Source organism: Mauremys mutica, chromosome 1 (assembly GCF_020497125.1).
Source record: "Mauremys mutica isolate MM-2020 ecotype Southern chromosome 1, ASM2049712v1, whole genome shotgun sequence".
NCBI classification, from domain to species: domain Eukaryota; kingdom Metazoa; phylum Chordata; order Testudines; family Geoemydidae; genus Mauremys; species Mauremys mutica.
This window is the reverse complement of record NC_059072.1, coordinates 135987848-135999706: the sequence shown is the minus strand read 5'-3', so window position 1 is coordinate 135999706 and position 11859 is coordinate 135987848. Positions and strand designations below refer to the sequence as shown.

Sequence of the window (11859 nt, the reverse complement as noted above, 5' to 3'; positions counted from 1 at the left end):
GAGCAGAAGGAGTTAATGAGCTGACCCATAAAATCCTTCTCAGGGGCAGCGAGGCTTTGGAAAGAAAAGTGGGGCTGATCCGAAGGGGTGGGGGAGAAGGAAGGAAGAAAGTTGTGTGTGTGTGTGGGGGGGGACTGATATAATTGTCCCTCCCAAGAAAGGTACATGAGATCAACTCCCAGAGTAGGACAGGAGCCCAGCCCAAGAACAGGAGGGGGATGCTGTTTCCTTTTGAAGATAGCCACGGAAAGAAGCTAGCAAATGCTTTACCAGCGTGAGCAGTGTGGGCTCCTTCCTTAAAAGCAAGTTTTCTGGAGTGGAGACTTAGAGAGAGAGAGGAGCCCAAAGAAGAAAGGACGGGGCTATGGTTTCCTGGCCCCGCTGCTTTGTCTCTGGCTGCTTCTGCCTCTGGAAGATTAGCCACAGGACACAAAGATGCCCCGCTGGTCACTGCACGCCCAAGTTCAGTTTAGTTGGTGCTTCTTTCCTTTTTAGCCCGATCGCTTTCTCCGAGGGAGCAGGACGCGCAGCCCGGCAGCCTTTAGTGTCAGCTGAAGAGGGGGTTGCCTCCTAACTCATCTCAAGAGCTTGGAGGAGGCGGAAAAGAGGGGGAAAGGGAAGAAGAACTTGGAAGTGTCAAAGGAAAATTGGTGCCAGTGGAGGCAGCAGAAAGGACAAAGCAAATTAATTTGTTGCTTTTTGTGTGTGTGCCAGTTTTTGGAGATCTTTCAAAAAACCAAAAAACCAAAAAGCCAAACACCCATCCCCAAGCCCCAACCCCTTGGCTGGCTCTTATGGGAATGAAACACTCCTCCCGCTGCCTGCTCCTAAGGAGGAAAATGGCGGAGAATGCTACTGAGAACACCGAGGTAAGGAAGCGAGGCACAGGGACCTGCCCCCCGGACCCCTATCCCCGGACACACACCCCGCTAGCAGCAGCAAGTGCAAAACTTCCCCCCCTGCGTCTGCTTGCTCCCGCCACTGTTGCTGCTGCGTTTTTGCATGGCCCCTACTCTGGCTGGTTTCCTCTCCAGCAGTGCGTCGATCCCTACATGTGAAGAACTTTCCACCTCAATTTGCCCTGCCCTCAAGCAGCAGGTTTTGCTCTGAAGCGGCTCCAAGTGCTTTGCGGCTTGGTAAAATGAAGCGCTGGGCTCTTGGGCCGTTCCTGGAGGTAGCAATGCTGCTCAGTCCGGCGCTCGGTGCACTCCATTGCTGCAAGCGTTGGGCAGCCGGGTGTGCAGGGGCTGGGGAGGGGAGGAGGGGAGCTGGCTTTCTGCAGCGCCCGGGATAGCTCCGCGAGCTCCGAGGGGGAGGAGGCAGAGCTCTGCAGCATCCCGGGCAGCCCTTCGCTGAACTGCCAGGGAGTTAGGGAGCCGGGTCGCTGCAGCACCTGGGAGAGCTCCTAGCGTGGCTGCCGCGGGGAGCAGAGCCCCCGGCTCCGCCTGCAAGCTGGCTAGTTGGCCGGGGCGGTGGAGAAGGCTCTCGCATGGCTTGGTGAGGCTCCCCGAGGAGCTATCCAGGGTGCTGCAGAGAGAGAGAGAGAGAGAGAGAGAGAGAGAGAGAATATTTTCGCTTTAGCTCCATGTCCTTCAGCTGCCTTCCCCAGCCTTGCACTGGTTTCCTCTGGAGAAGCATCTGAGCGGTAACGGGGTCAGTAGCAATTGATACTCACTGAGCTCTCCTGGACCTGGCTAAGGTTTTCCAGGGGCTGTGGCTATTCTCTTGCTCCCGGGGAAGAAGAGACAGAATCAGATCCCCCGGCTGCCTGCATGTGTGAGAGCGAGCGAGAGCCAAACTCTCGGCTTCTATTAATAGGCTATGCCTAGTGTTCTTCTTGCTGAATATTTAACATATGGTTACCCGATATGCAGCACCGTGAAATGTGTATCCCTCGTGGCACTGCATGCTAACCAACTCACACTCCTATTCCTCTTCAGCCTCTCTCGCACACAGCTGGCCTCCATTCCCTTAATATCCCTGCAGAGGCAAGAGACCAGAGCGAGCTTCTGTCTGCTTCCACTGTTTTACAGCTATTTAAAAGGTATTAGCCCCAAACACTCCCAGTCTCCCTTGCAGTGAATCCCAACAGTGTCTCTGTGGTAAATCTCCAGGGATGTGCTTCACTCGCCCTCATATGAGAAGAGTGGGGTTTTCTTAAAACGAATATAATTCCAGCAATAAAACAAAGGAGCATGCCTGTTCCTGCGTTACAACCCCCTCGAGCACCTTGGTAGAAGAGGCTGCTATAAATAGCAAGGAGTCAGGCAGCACATCTGTGAACTGTCCTAATACTGATGGCATGTACTGTACCAGAGGTCCCAGATTCCTGGCCAGTACTGGAGGCAGAGGAGAATAAGCCCAGCTGCTTAGTTTCAGAACCCTTCATTGTCCTTAAATGGGGGAGGGGAATATGAGTTGAACTCATTAACTTTCTCTCTTCCATCTAAACTTGATATTGATGCATTTGGGGGGTTTATCCCCCTCTCCTTCTGTCTTGTGTAATGCTGCACCCACTGCATTATGTATCTGCAGGAATGGCTTTCTTAAAAAAAAATCCACTCGGAAAGGAAGTGTATCCTGGTTACGTGAGAAGCAGAATGCTAGGTCTTTTGCTCCTTATAATCTATGCAAATGCAAGATTTGTGAAATGAGAGCAAAATTATAGACTGGCATATTGCAGATAGACATTTTCTATTGTATTTGTCTATGCATGAAGCCAGCAAGGATGCATTGATAACATCTGGTAAAATATTGTCTCACATTTATTGGCTTATTAATTTTCAGTTGTTAACATTTCTTAATTTTTAAAAAGGAGAGAGAGAAACCCACATAATTAGAAATGCAACAGATAAAATATTGGTGTATTTTTGAAACTAGTTAGCTACCAAACATCCTTATTCAGTAAAACCATAAGATGCCAAGTTGGGGCTCCAACCTGCATTCCCTGAGCCTCCCTCCCCAAACTCATCCTGAAGACAGTGGATGTTTTGGAAGCAGAAAGAATGTAAGATAGGGCCCTTCATTTGTGTTCTTATCATAATGAAGTTATGTAGGATCCTCAATTGGTGTCAGATGACTCCACCTGAAGTCAATGGAGCCACACTGATTTACATCAGCTGATGATCTGGCCCATACTCTTAATTTTCTAAAGTACTAAGGTACTAGGGTGACAGGCAGTATATAAAAAAAGTGAGACACTCAGACAGATGAGCAATTAAAACAGTTAAGAAATGGCCAAACATGTCACTGCCAAATTATTCTAAAATCATCTGCATCTTACTCATATTGATTTCAAGCTCTTACCAAGACAATTACATACATGTAGCATTACCATTTTGTGATTACCATAGGACACTAGATTACAGAACTCCACCATGCATGTAACAGCATTATCTCAGATCATTATGGGTACAAATATTGTATGTCAAGCACTTTTCTTATACAGTGCTGAGTTTAAAAAAACAAATATAGAACCAGTTCCAGAAACCCTTGCTCATGCGAGAAACCCCAGTGAAATAAATGGGACTACTCATGAGTAAAGGAGGACTATTCATGCCAGTGGGGGATTTACAGGAGTAGGCCCATATTTTATCAATTTCTAGACATTTACAGTGTTAACACTGTTTTATATACACTATGGGCTAGACCCGCAACAGGATGTAGGTACCAAAATGCCACTTTAGGCATCTAACACAAAAATTTAGATCCTCAACTCCCCTGCTCATCTGCTGACTAACCCTGTAGACACTTATATTCTTTAGATGCCAACGTTGCCCTGGCAAAGTCAACATGGTGCCTAAATTTCTGCGTGTGGGCATGCACAAAGCTGTCTAAATTCTGATGCTGCTTGGCTGTTCAGCACCTAAGCCCTGGTGGGATCCTCAAAACCCTGTGAGGCCTGATCTAGAAGGGATTTTTAGAGGCCACTTAAGAGCATGCCTACTGCATTGGGCCCTGCACAAAATAAAACTGGAGGAGGAAGTGGTGCTCCACACTCGCAGAAGTTATTCTACTTTGTATAAAGAATTCAATATTCATTGGGCCAGGATGAGAGACTGAGAATGACTCTATACCCCAGTGGTTAGGGCACCCACCTAGAAGACCCAGGTTCCAACGCCAATAAATGTTTAATTACTGTGCACACAGTGAAACAACTCCAACAGGAGAAATTGAGAGAGCCCTACATCAGAATATGCCATAGCTCAGGGAATAGGGAAATCACCTGGAGGTAGGAGGCCTGGGTCCAAGTCCCAGCTCCAACCACTGGACTACAGCTCTGACCACTGGACTATAAGGAAATCACCTCCTCCTGAGTTTTTTGTAAGAAAGAACTGACCTGGCTTAGGTACTTAATGGCTTCACGGCTGCGAAGCCCAAGTGGAGATAGGCATCTTCCTCCAGTCCAGATTTAGGCACATAACTCCATTTGAAGGCCAAGGCTTAGGCCATATCCCTCTCCTCAGCATTTCACTTCTGGCTAGCTTAGGTGGCCCCCCATTCAGCATGCTGGCTTCTCTGAATCACATTCTTAGGAGCCTAATTCTCCCCATGCAGTATGTGGGGAGCCAGAGTGCCTAACCTGGGGCTGCGGCTTTCACAGGCCAGCAGGGCAGCTGAAATTACTCAATGCAATGCTGAGTCTAAGTCCCCTTTGTGGATATAGTCCTATGGGCCTGATTCAATGTCTAGTGAAGTGAATGAGAGTCCTGCCATCGGCTTCAATGAACATTGTATCAAGCCCTGTATTTATATACAAGAAGTCCATTAGAGTGCTATTTGCCAACATTTCTACAGAGAAATTCATTTTCAGGGCCTTTTATATTTCTTTATGTATACAGCACCCTGGGCATGGTGCTTTACAGAAAAAATAAAAGACGGGGCTGAAACCAAAAGCCGTCTGTGCACAGTGTTCACAGTGAAATCAATGGAAGTTCCTCTCATGGCTGGCTTGCAAGATTTGGCTCAAGGTCTCTGCCTAACTAGTGTACAGTCCCAAAGCCAATACTACAGAGCTTTACTCTCAGGAACCATCCCTTTGACTTCAGTGTAGGGCTATTCATGTGAATAGGGCTTTTGGATCAGTGCCTCAATTATGGGACTGATCTTATAAATCCTTATTCACCTAATCAGTCCCATTTACATCATTGACACTGCTTGTGTGAGTAATAGGTTCAGACTTGGGCCCTATAGGAATAATGGAAGGCAGAAAGATAGAAAATAAAGGGAAAAGGAAAATTGCTTTTGGAAGAACATTTATGCAAAGTGTCCCCAAAATCCCTATTGTTGCACTTGCATGGATTGCTTGGTCTATGCTTTTAATCAGGGCTTTGGAGCAGAGCCCAGAGCTGGAGCACGGGAGCAGCTCCGGAGCAGTGGAGCTGCAGGCTTTTGCCTGGAGCTGGAGTGGAGCCGGAGCACAGCTCCAAAGCCCTGCTTTTAATATGAATGGGCATGGAGGAAGGAGATGTCAGTTCTAGATTTGAGTTTAGCAATGGAAAACAAGTCTAAAGAAATGAGATTTCAGGAAGAGGGTGTGTGCTTGATACATAGTCTTATAGAGTTTAAGGCCAGAAGGGACCACCATATTATCTAATCTGACCTGCTGTACATCACAGGCCACCAACACCACCCAGCACCTGCACACTAAACTGAACCAAGACCAAAGTATTACAGACGTCAGGAAACTAGATAATTGTGTGCCACAGGCAGAGACTAGAAGGGACTGAGGTGCACCAATGTCTGAGACTTCTGGAATGTCAGGGAAATAATTAAGTGAGATATACAGAAATAATCCTGGCAAGTGACCCGCACCTACATGCTGCAGAGGAAGACTAAAAAACCCCAGTGTCACTGTCTGTATGACTTGGGGGAACATTCCTTCCTGGCCCACATATGGCAATCAGTTAGACTCCGAGTATATGGGCAAGAGCCAGCCAGCCAAGCACCTGAGAGAGAGAATACTCAAGGTCACCTCAGAGTCCCTGGCCCACCCTGTCTATCTCCATTTGTGACCATCTTTGATACTTCAGAGTAAGGAAATTTAAAAAAAATCTCCCAGCATACATTGGCAGAACAAAATCCCTTCCTGACCCTTGCCAGTGGCTGGTCCGGGTGCAGGGAGTAGTATGAAAAAAAGGCATGAAGGCCTGAGTGATACAAGGAGTTTATAACCTGACTGTTACAGTGATAGGGGTTATATACATAGCTGGAGTCTAAGTCCCTTGTAATAAACCATCCAATGATTATACTCATCCATACGTACCGTACCATTTACACCTCTGACTGATATAATAATCCAGAGGCTGTGGATTTGGGGGCAGGAGTACATGGGCCAGGGCCCAACCACTTCTTGGCTGGCTCTGACTTGTGTGGTATTGCAACCTTGTGTGCCAGATTGCAACACCACTCACTCAAATTTGGATGGGGTGAGGGGAGGAGGGTCAGGTTGCTGGTGGTGATGGGGTGCCTGAGAGGGGAAGAGGAAGGTCAGGCAGGGGAGAAATCTATGCCACCCACTTTAAATTGCACTTTGCAGTCCCTGTAATAGTCCTATTTTTATTACAATAGAACCTAGATCCTCCAGCTGAAACTGGGCGATTGTGCTAATTGCTGTACAAGCATGCAGTATGGCAGTCTGTGCCCTGAAGACCTCAAAATCTAAAGAGATTAGATAAAGGGTGGGAGAAAGGAAGTACTAATATCCCCATTTTACAGATGGGGAATAGATAGATTAAGTGATCTGCTAAAGGTCACACAGGATGTGTGTGGAAGAGCCAAGAAATGAATCTAGATCTCTTGGGTCCCAGCCTAGTCTGAGCTCCTGCACATAGCAGGCCACAGAACCTCATCCACCCACTCCTGTAACAGACTCCTAACCTCTGGCTGAGTTACTGAAGGCCTCAAATTGTGGTTTAAAGACTTCAAGTTACAGAGAATCCACCATTTACAGTGTTACATCACCCTCCCTCTATACTTACAGAAAGTCCTGATTCTCTTCCATGGATACAGAGGGCCATAGATACAATGAAAATCGTGTGATTCTGCTATACCCCCTGCAGATGCCAGTAGTCCTTAAATGTGGATATGAACTGAGCACTGCAGAGCCCAGATCTGTGAAAGCGCCTTCTCTGCCACTGTGGATGAAGATATTAAGGTGGTCTGTGTGAATGAGAAGGTCAGTGGATCTGCAACCACACAAATCCACCAGCCACCCCACTGTGGATGAATGGGTGGAAAAACTGTGAGGGCTACTTGCAGCCCTGAGTCTTCACAACTACTTTGTGGCCCAGGAGTAAGATTTCATTTCCCAGTCACTCCTGTGGCACAGGATTTGCTTTTTAATGAGTAATTAAAATAAAACTCAACACAAGCTAAAAACCTATTAGGAAGATTTTTGCTATTGAGAGAGACAGTATGGCCTAGTGGCTAGATCATTGGTTTGGGACTGAAAAGACCTAGATTCTATTCCTGGCTCTGTTGCTGGCCAGCTGGGTGACCTTGGACAAATCATTCCCCCCGGTGTCTCAGTTTCCCCATCTGTAAAATGGGGATAATGATATTGACATCCATTGTAAAGCACTCTGAGACCGACTGCTGAAAAACACTATATAAGCATAATGTTATTTGTTTCAGTACATGACTTCAGAACTCCATGCATGAAAGAATACCACTGAGTGGAAATTGCTTACACCAAGAGAGATGGGACGGGAGTAGGGTGACCAGATGTCCTGATTTTATAGGGACAGTCCCAATTTTTGGGTCTTTTTCTTATATAGGCTCCTATTACCACCACCCCCTGCCCATCCCCTGTCCTGATTTTTCACATTTGCTGTCTGGTCCCCCTAGACGGCAGGGTAGTGGAAGTGATGACGAACTCTGACTCTTTCCGAGGCACGGTGCTGACCGGGTTGTAGCATGTCACCACTGAGAAAACAGCTTGTCTTTCAACTTTACAGAGAGGTCACATGTCCCAAAATCTTGTAACACTGGAGAACAGACAGTTGCAACGCCAGTGGTGCTGATAAACAGCATATCTGAGTTATATGGACCAGATCCTTAGCCCATGTTCCAGTCAGAGCTGGCTGGGAAACAGTGTTTCCATCCTGTGGGAGTTAGAGATTTTGAATATCTTTCCCTTCCCAAATCGGGATTAAAAGTCAAAATCATGAAAATGTTTGTGAACCAATACACCAAAAAAATTTCACCTTGGGTCAAGTGTTTTGATCATTTTGAAACTTTGGTTAAAACAGCTTTTGAATCGGGAGAGTCATGGAAATTGACCCTGCCCTGCAACTAGTTTTGATTTCAACAAATCAGCATTTTCTGACAAAACCCCCGCATGTTTTCAGAAAAGTCCCAGCTAGCTCTACTCCAGCTGCTTTGTGCTGCTGAGACAATGAAAAGCAGCCAGAAAGCTATCCTAAAGGGGCACCTGAGAATTCCCACTGACACGGGGGAATGCTCAAGTAGTGTAGAGCTTGATTAGAGAGCAAAGCAGAGCGCCTCCCATTCCATCTGATCCTCAGCTGGTGCCTTGCCTCTGCGGCCAGTATAACTCAGACTACCCCTTCAGTTGCTCTAATTTATAGTGGGGGCTGTTTTGGTTTTTAGCCAATCCAGGATTGGGGGAATGGAACTCTGGCTGAGAACCACCTTCCCCTCCCCACTTCAGTTCCTTTGGCTCAGGTGAGGATTATGCCCAGTGTAATTAAATGCTCTCTATCCCTACTCAGAGTTCATACAATGTTCAGGTTGTGAAATCAAACACTAAAAAGTCAAGACATTCCTAGAATTAGGGTATCTTCTACATTGTTATCCTGACCCATTGCATATCGAAGGTATTTTGGGGTGTGCATTAATAATATAAAATAAGATCCAGGAATGTTTTTATTTAATAAGAATCATAGAACTTAGAGATAGACAAGACTACTGGATCCTCTGGTCTGTTTCCTTGCCCGTATAGGGTCATTCACTACAGCACATTTGTTAATGTCCGGTCTAATTACACATATTGTCAAGGCCCAGCTTGACAAAGCCCTGGCTGGGATGATTTAGTTGGGGTTGGTCCTGCTTTGAGCAGGGGGTTGGACTAGATGACCTCCTGAGGTCTCTTCCAACCCTGATATTCTGTGATTCTATATACTGTTTGGTAATGTAGAATGTGCTGTTTGTCCTGGGGTCATTAAGGGACAGATTGTGCTTGCTTTGAGGATGTTGTGGTTTTACACTAACCCAAGAGAGCTCCAGGAGCATGCATGGAGGGGTGCATGGAGAGTGTGTACTCTACACAGGAACATGGGAATTGCCATACTGGATCTGAGCCTGGGTCCACCTAGTTCAGTGGGAGATAACTTGTCCCTTTTAGGATGGACCAATCTGCTGCTGCTTGGGTGGCTGGGTCACAATGGAGAATGGAATTAGTACTATTGCCCCCCTTGCCCCCCAGCCCTCCTTGCCCTGCTTGTGGTGATTTGTGCTAAGAGGGTAGCAGACTTTTGTCTCCAAAGGTACCAGCAGGGGACAAGGGACAGGGCACATTCTAGTCATGACATTACACTAACCTCTTTTACTTGTAAACTATTTTTAGATCACTGATAAAAATAGTAGTGGCAGGTGAATGGCGAAGTCAGTTGCTTTGGGCTCTGATTTCAGAGCATTCTGCTGGTTAGTACGCTGCCCACCAGCTTCAGCAGCAGCTTGGCTTTGATCTAGGCTTGGTTCCCTGAGCTGCGCCAGCACTTGCTTCTGCATGGCTGCTTATGCGTGTGGAGAAGCTGCGCAGCATTCTTTGTGCGTCGCTCCTGAGCGTGGTGCCACAAGTGTTTAATCTAAAGCCTATGGGCAGAGAAGCTGGCTGTGATTCAGCAGACTCATAGGCTGTTTCTGGGAGTTTGAAGCCTAAGTGAATGAGCCAGATATGAGCTAAATACCTGCAACTCCCATTGACTTCACTGGCCATGCTGGATGCTCAGCAACAGCACCTGGTTTACGGTCAAGACTGTATTTTGGGGACTGAAAGGAAGGGTCAGACAGATTTTAAGTTCTGTAATAACTTGGGTTTCCTACCCCATTTTTCTTTCCTCTGTGGGAATATCCTCTAAATACAATAACAGAAAAACATGTCCATATTAAGGAGCAAGGGAACTACTCCTAGAACCAGATGTGACTCCTCAGCCACTAGCCGTACTGGCATGCTACCGCGGTGCCCTCACAGAGGTACAATGCCACCTGCAGTTCAGCAGTTGCCCACTCTTAGAAAGCATGCAATGGGCAATCCTCTACCCCTACTCAGGGCCAGCTAGTGTCACTTGCAAGTACTGTCTTCATGGAGATCTTGTGTGTCTGGAGCACAGAGAATATGACCGTGTTCTGCTGCTGCACAGAGGCACGAAGGAGTGGAAAGTTCCTTGAGCCTTTCCCCCACCCTTGAGCATCTGCACAAGGCTGGACAGAATTTAGCTCCTATAATGTAATAGGAAATTATAGGGGCTTTATGATGGAGAGAGTATTGAACCTGGTGGTCCTGGAGATGCCTTTCGCCTCAGACAATCTAATAAAATAAAGACAATTTAAAAAGGCAGCGAAAATTTTGTCCCTTTTGTCTGCAAACACAAAAATTGAGTCTTGCTTTGAAAAATTGGAATGGAAGATGGATTATTTTGGTTTCATTGGATTAACAATTTGGAGAGCTAGACATTGGAACTGGAAAGGAGGAGGATTCAGGCAATCACTGCCAAGACTGCTTTTTTGAAAACTCCGTTAAGTGCAGTGATGGAAAATAATTTATCCTTGTATTCTGAGAGGGAAACGTTACAGCATCATAAATAAATCTGAATGTCTTGGCTTTCCAGTCAGAAGTGAAGGTTCCAGTAACAAAACATATGCAAGGAAATTAGGGAGAGAAAAAGTTCTTAGCTAAAATCTTAGACTTGAGCACAAAAAATAGAGAAGTAAGTGTTAAGGTGTTGCCCTCGGACTTGGGAACCCACATTACGCTCCCTGCTTTGCCACAGACTTCCGGTGTGACCATGGGCAAGTACATGAGTACTCCACTGAAGCCAATGATGTTACACTGGTGTAAATGGAGATTGGAATCAGGTCCATGATGTATTATCTATCCTTTTTTCTCTCTCATTCAAGCTGAGAGCCTCTTTATTAAATCTCTGGGGGAGTACAGGGAGACAGGGATTAGAGTACATTTTCTCTATTGAAACAGAATTTCTGTCTAGCTGCATACGGCAGCTGGTGTAAATCAGCATAGTCCATTGAAGTCCATGGAGCTCTGCCAGCTGACACAAGCTGAGTATCTGGCATGTTGTTTTTTCTCCTGCATGCTTTGATGATTTTTCTTACAGTGTTTATGGAGGATGAATATTTTAATAAATAGGTTTTTTAAAAATAAATAAATAGTAAACACAGACTTCTATGTTAAAGTGATGTTTTGGGTCAAACACTTCTTGTTCATTCATTTACCCAAGGCCACATCTGAGAAGCCACTTCTATTCCCTCCCCCTGACAATCAGATTTTGCTTCTTGCCTAATTGTACAGCTCAGCCAACTGATGCAAAAGGAGACATCATATTTGACCTTCAGTCACATCGGGGTCTAGTCTCTTCTCTAGGGTCCTGATCCTGTGAAATATTAAGCACCATCAACTCTGATTGACTTCTCAGGCAGCATTTCTGGGGGTTGAGGCCCATCGGTATGTCCACACTGCAAGTGAAGGTGTCAGGTATACTTGTGCTAGATTTAATTTAGCTAGCACAGGTAACAATAGTAGTGAAGATGTGGTATCATGGGCTAGCTACCTAAGTATGTATCCGGGGTCCCTGGCAGCATTTTACATGAGCAATTAGC

The 11859-nt window shown here is 46.1% G+C and overlaps 1 protein-coding gene across 1 annotated transcript in view; it reads left to right on the top strand.

The window, feature by feature from the left end:
• The first annotated feature begins 222 nt into the window (after positions 1 to 222).
• Positions 223 to 11859, top strand: part of PRMT8 (protein arginine methyltransferase 8) — a 104681-nt gene continuing 93044 nt past the window's right edge. The window contains exon 1 of the mRNA XM_045004386.1: positions 223 to 869. Within this exon, the coding sequence (XP_044860321.1) occupies positions 795 to 869 (75 nt within the window). The 5' untranslated portion in view covers positions 223 to 794. The remainder of the gene's footprint in view (positions 870 to 11859) is intronic.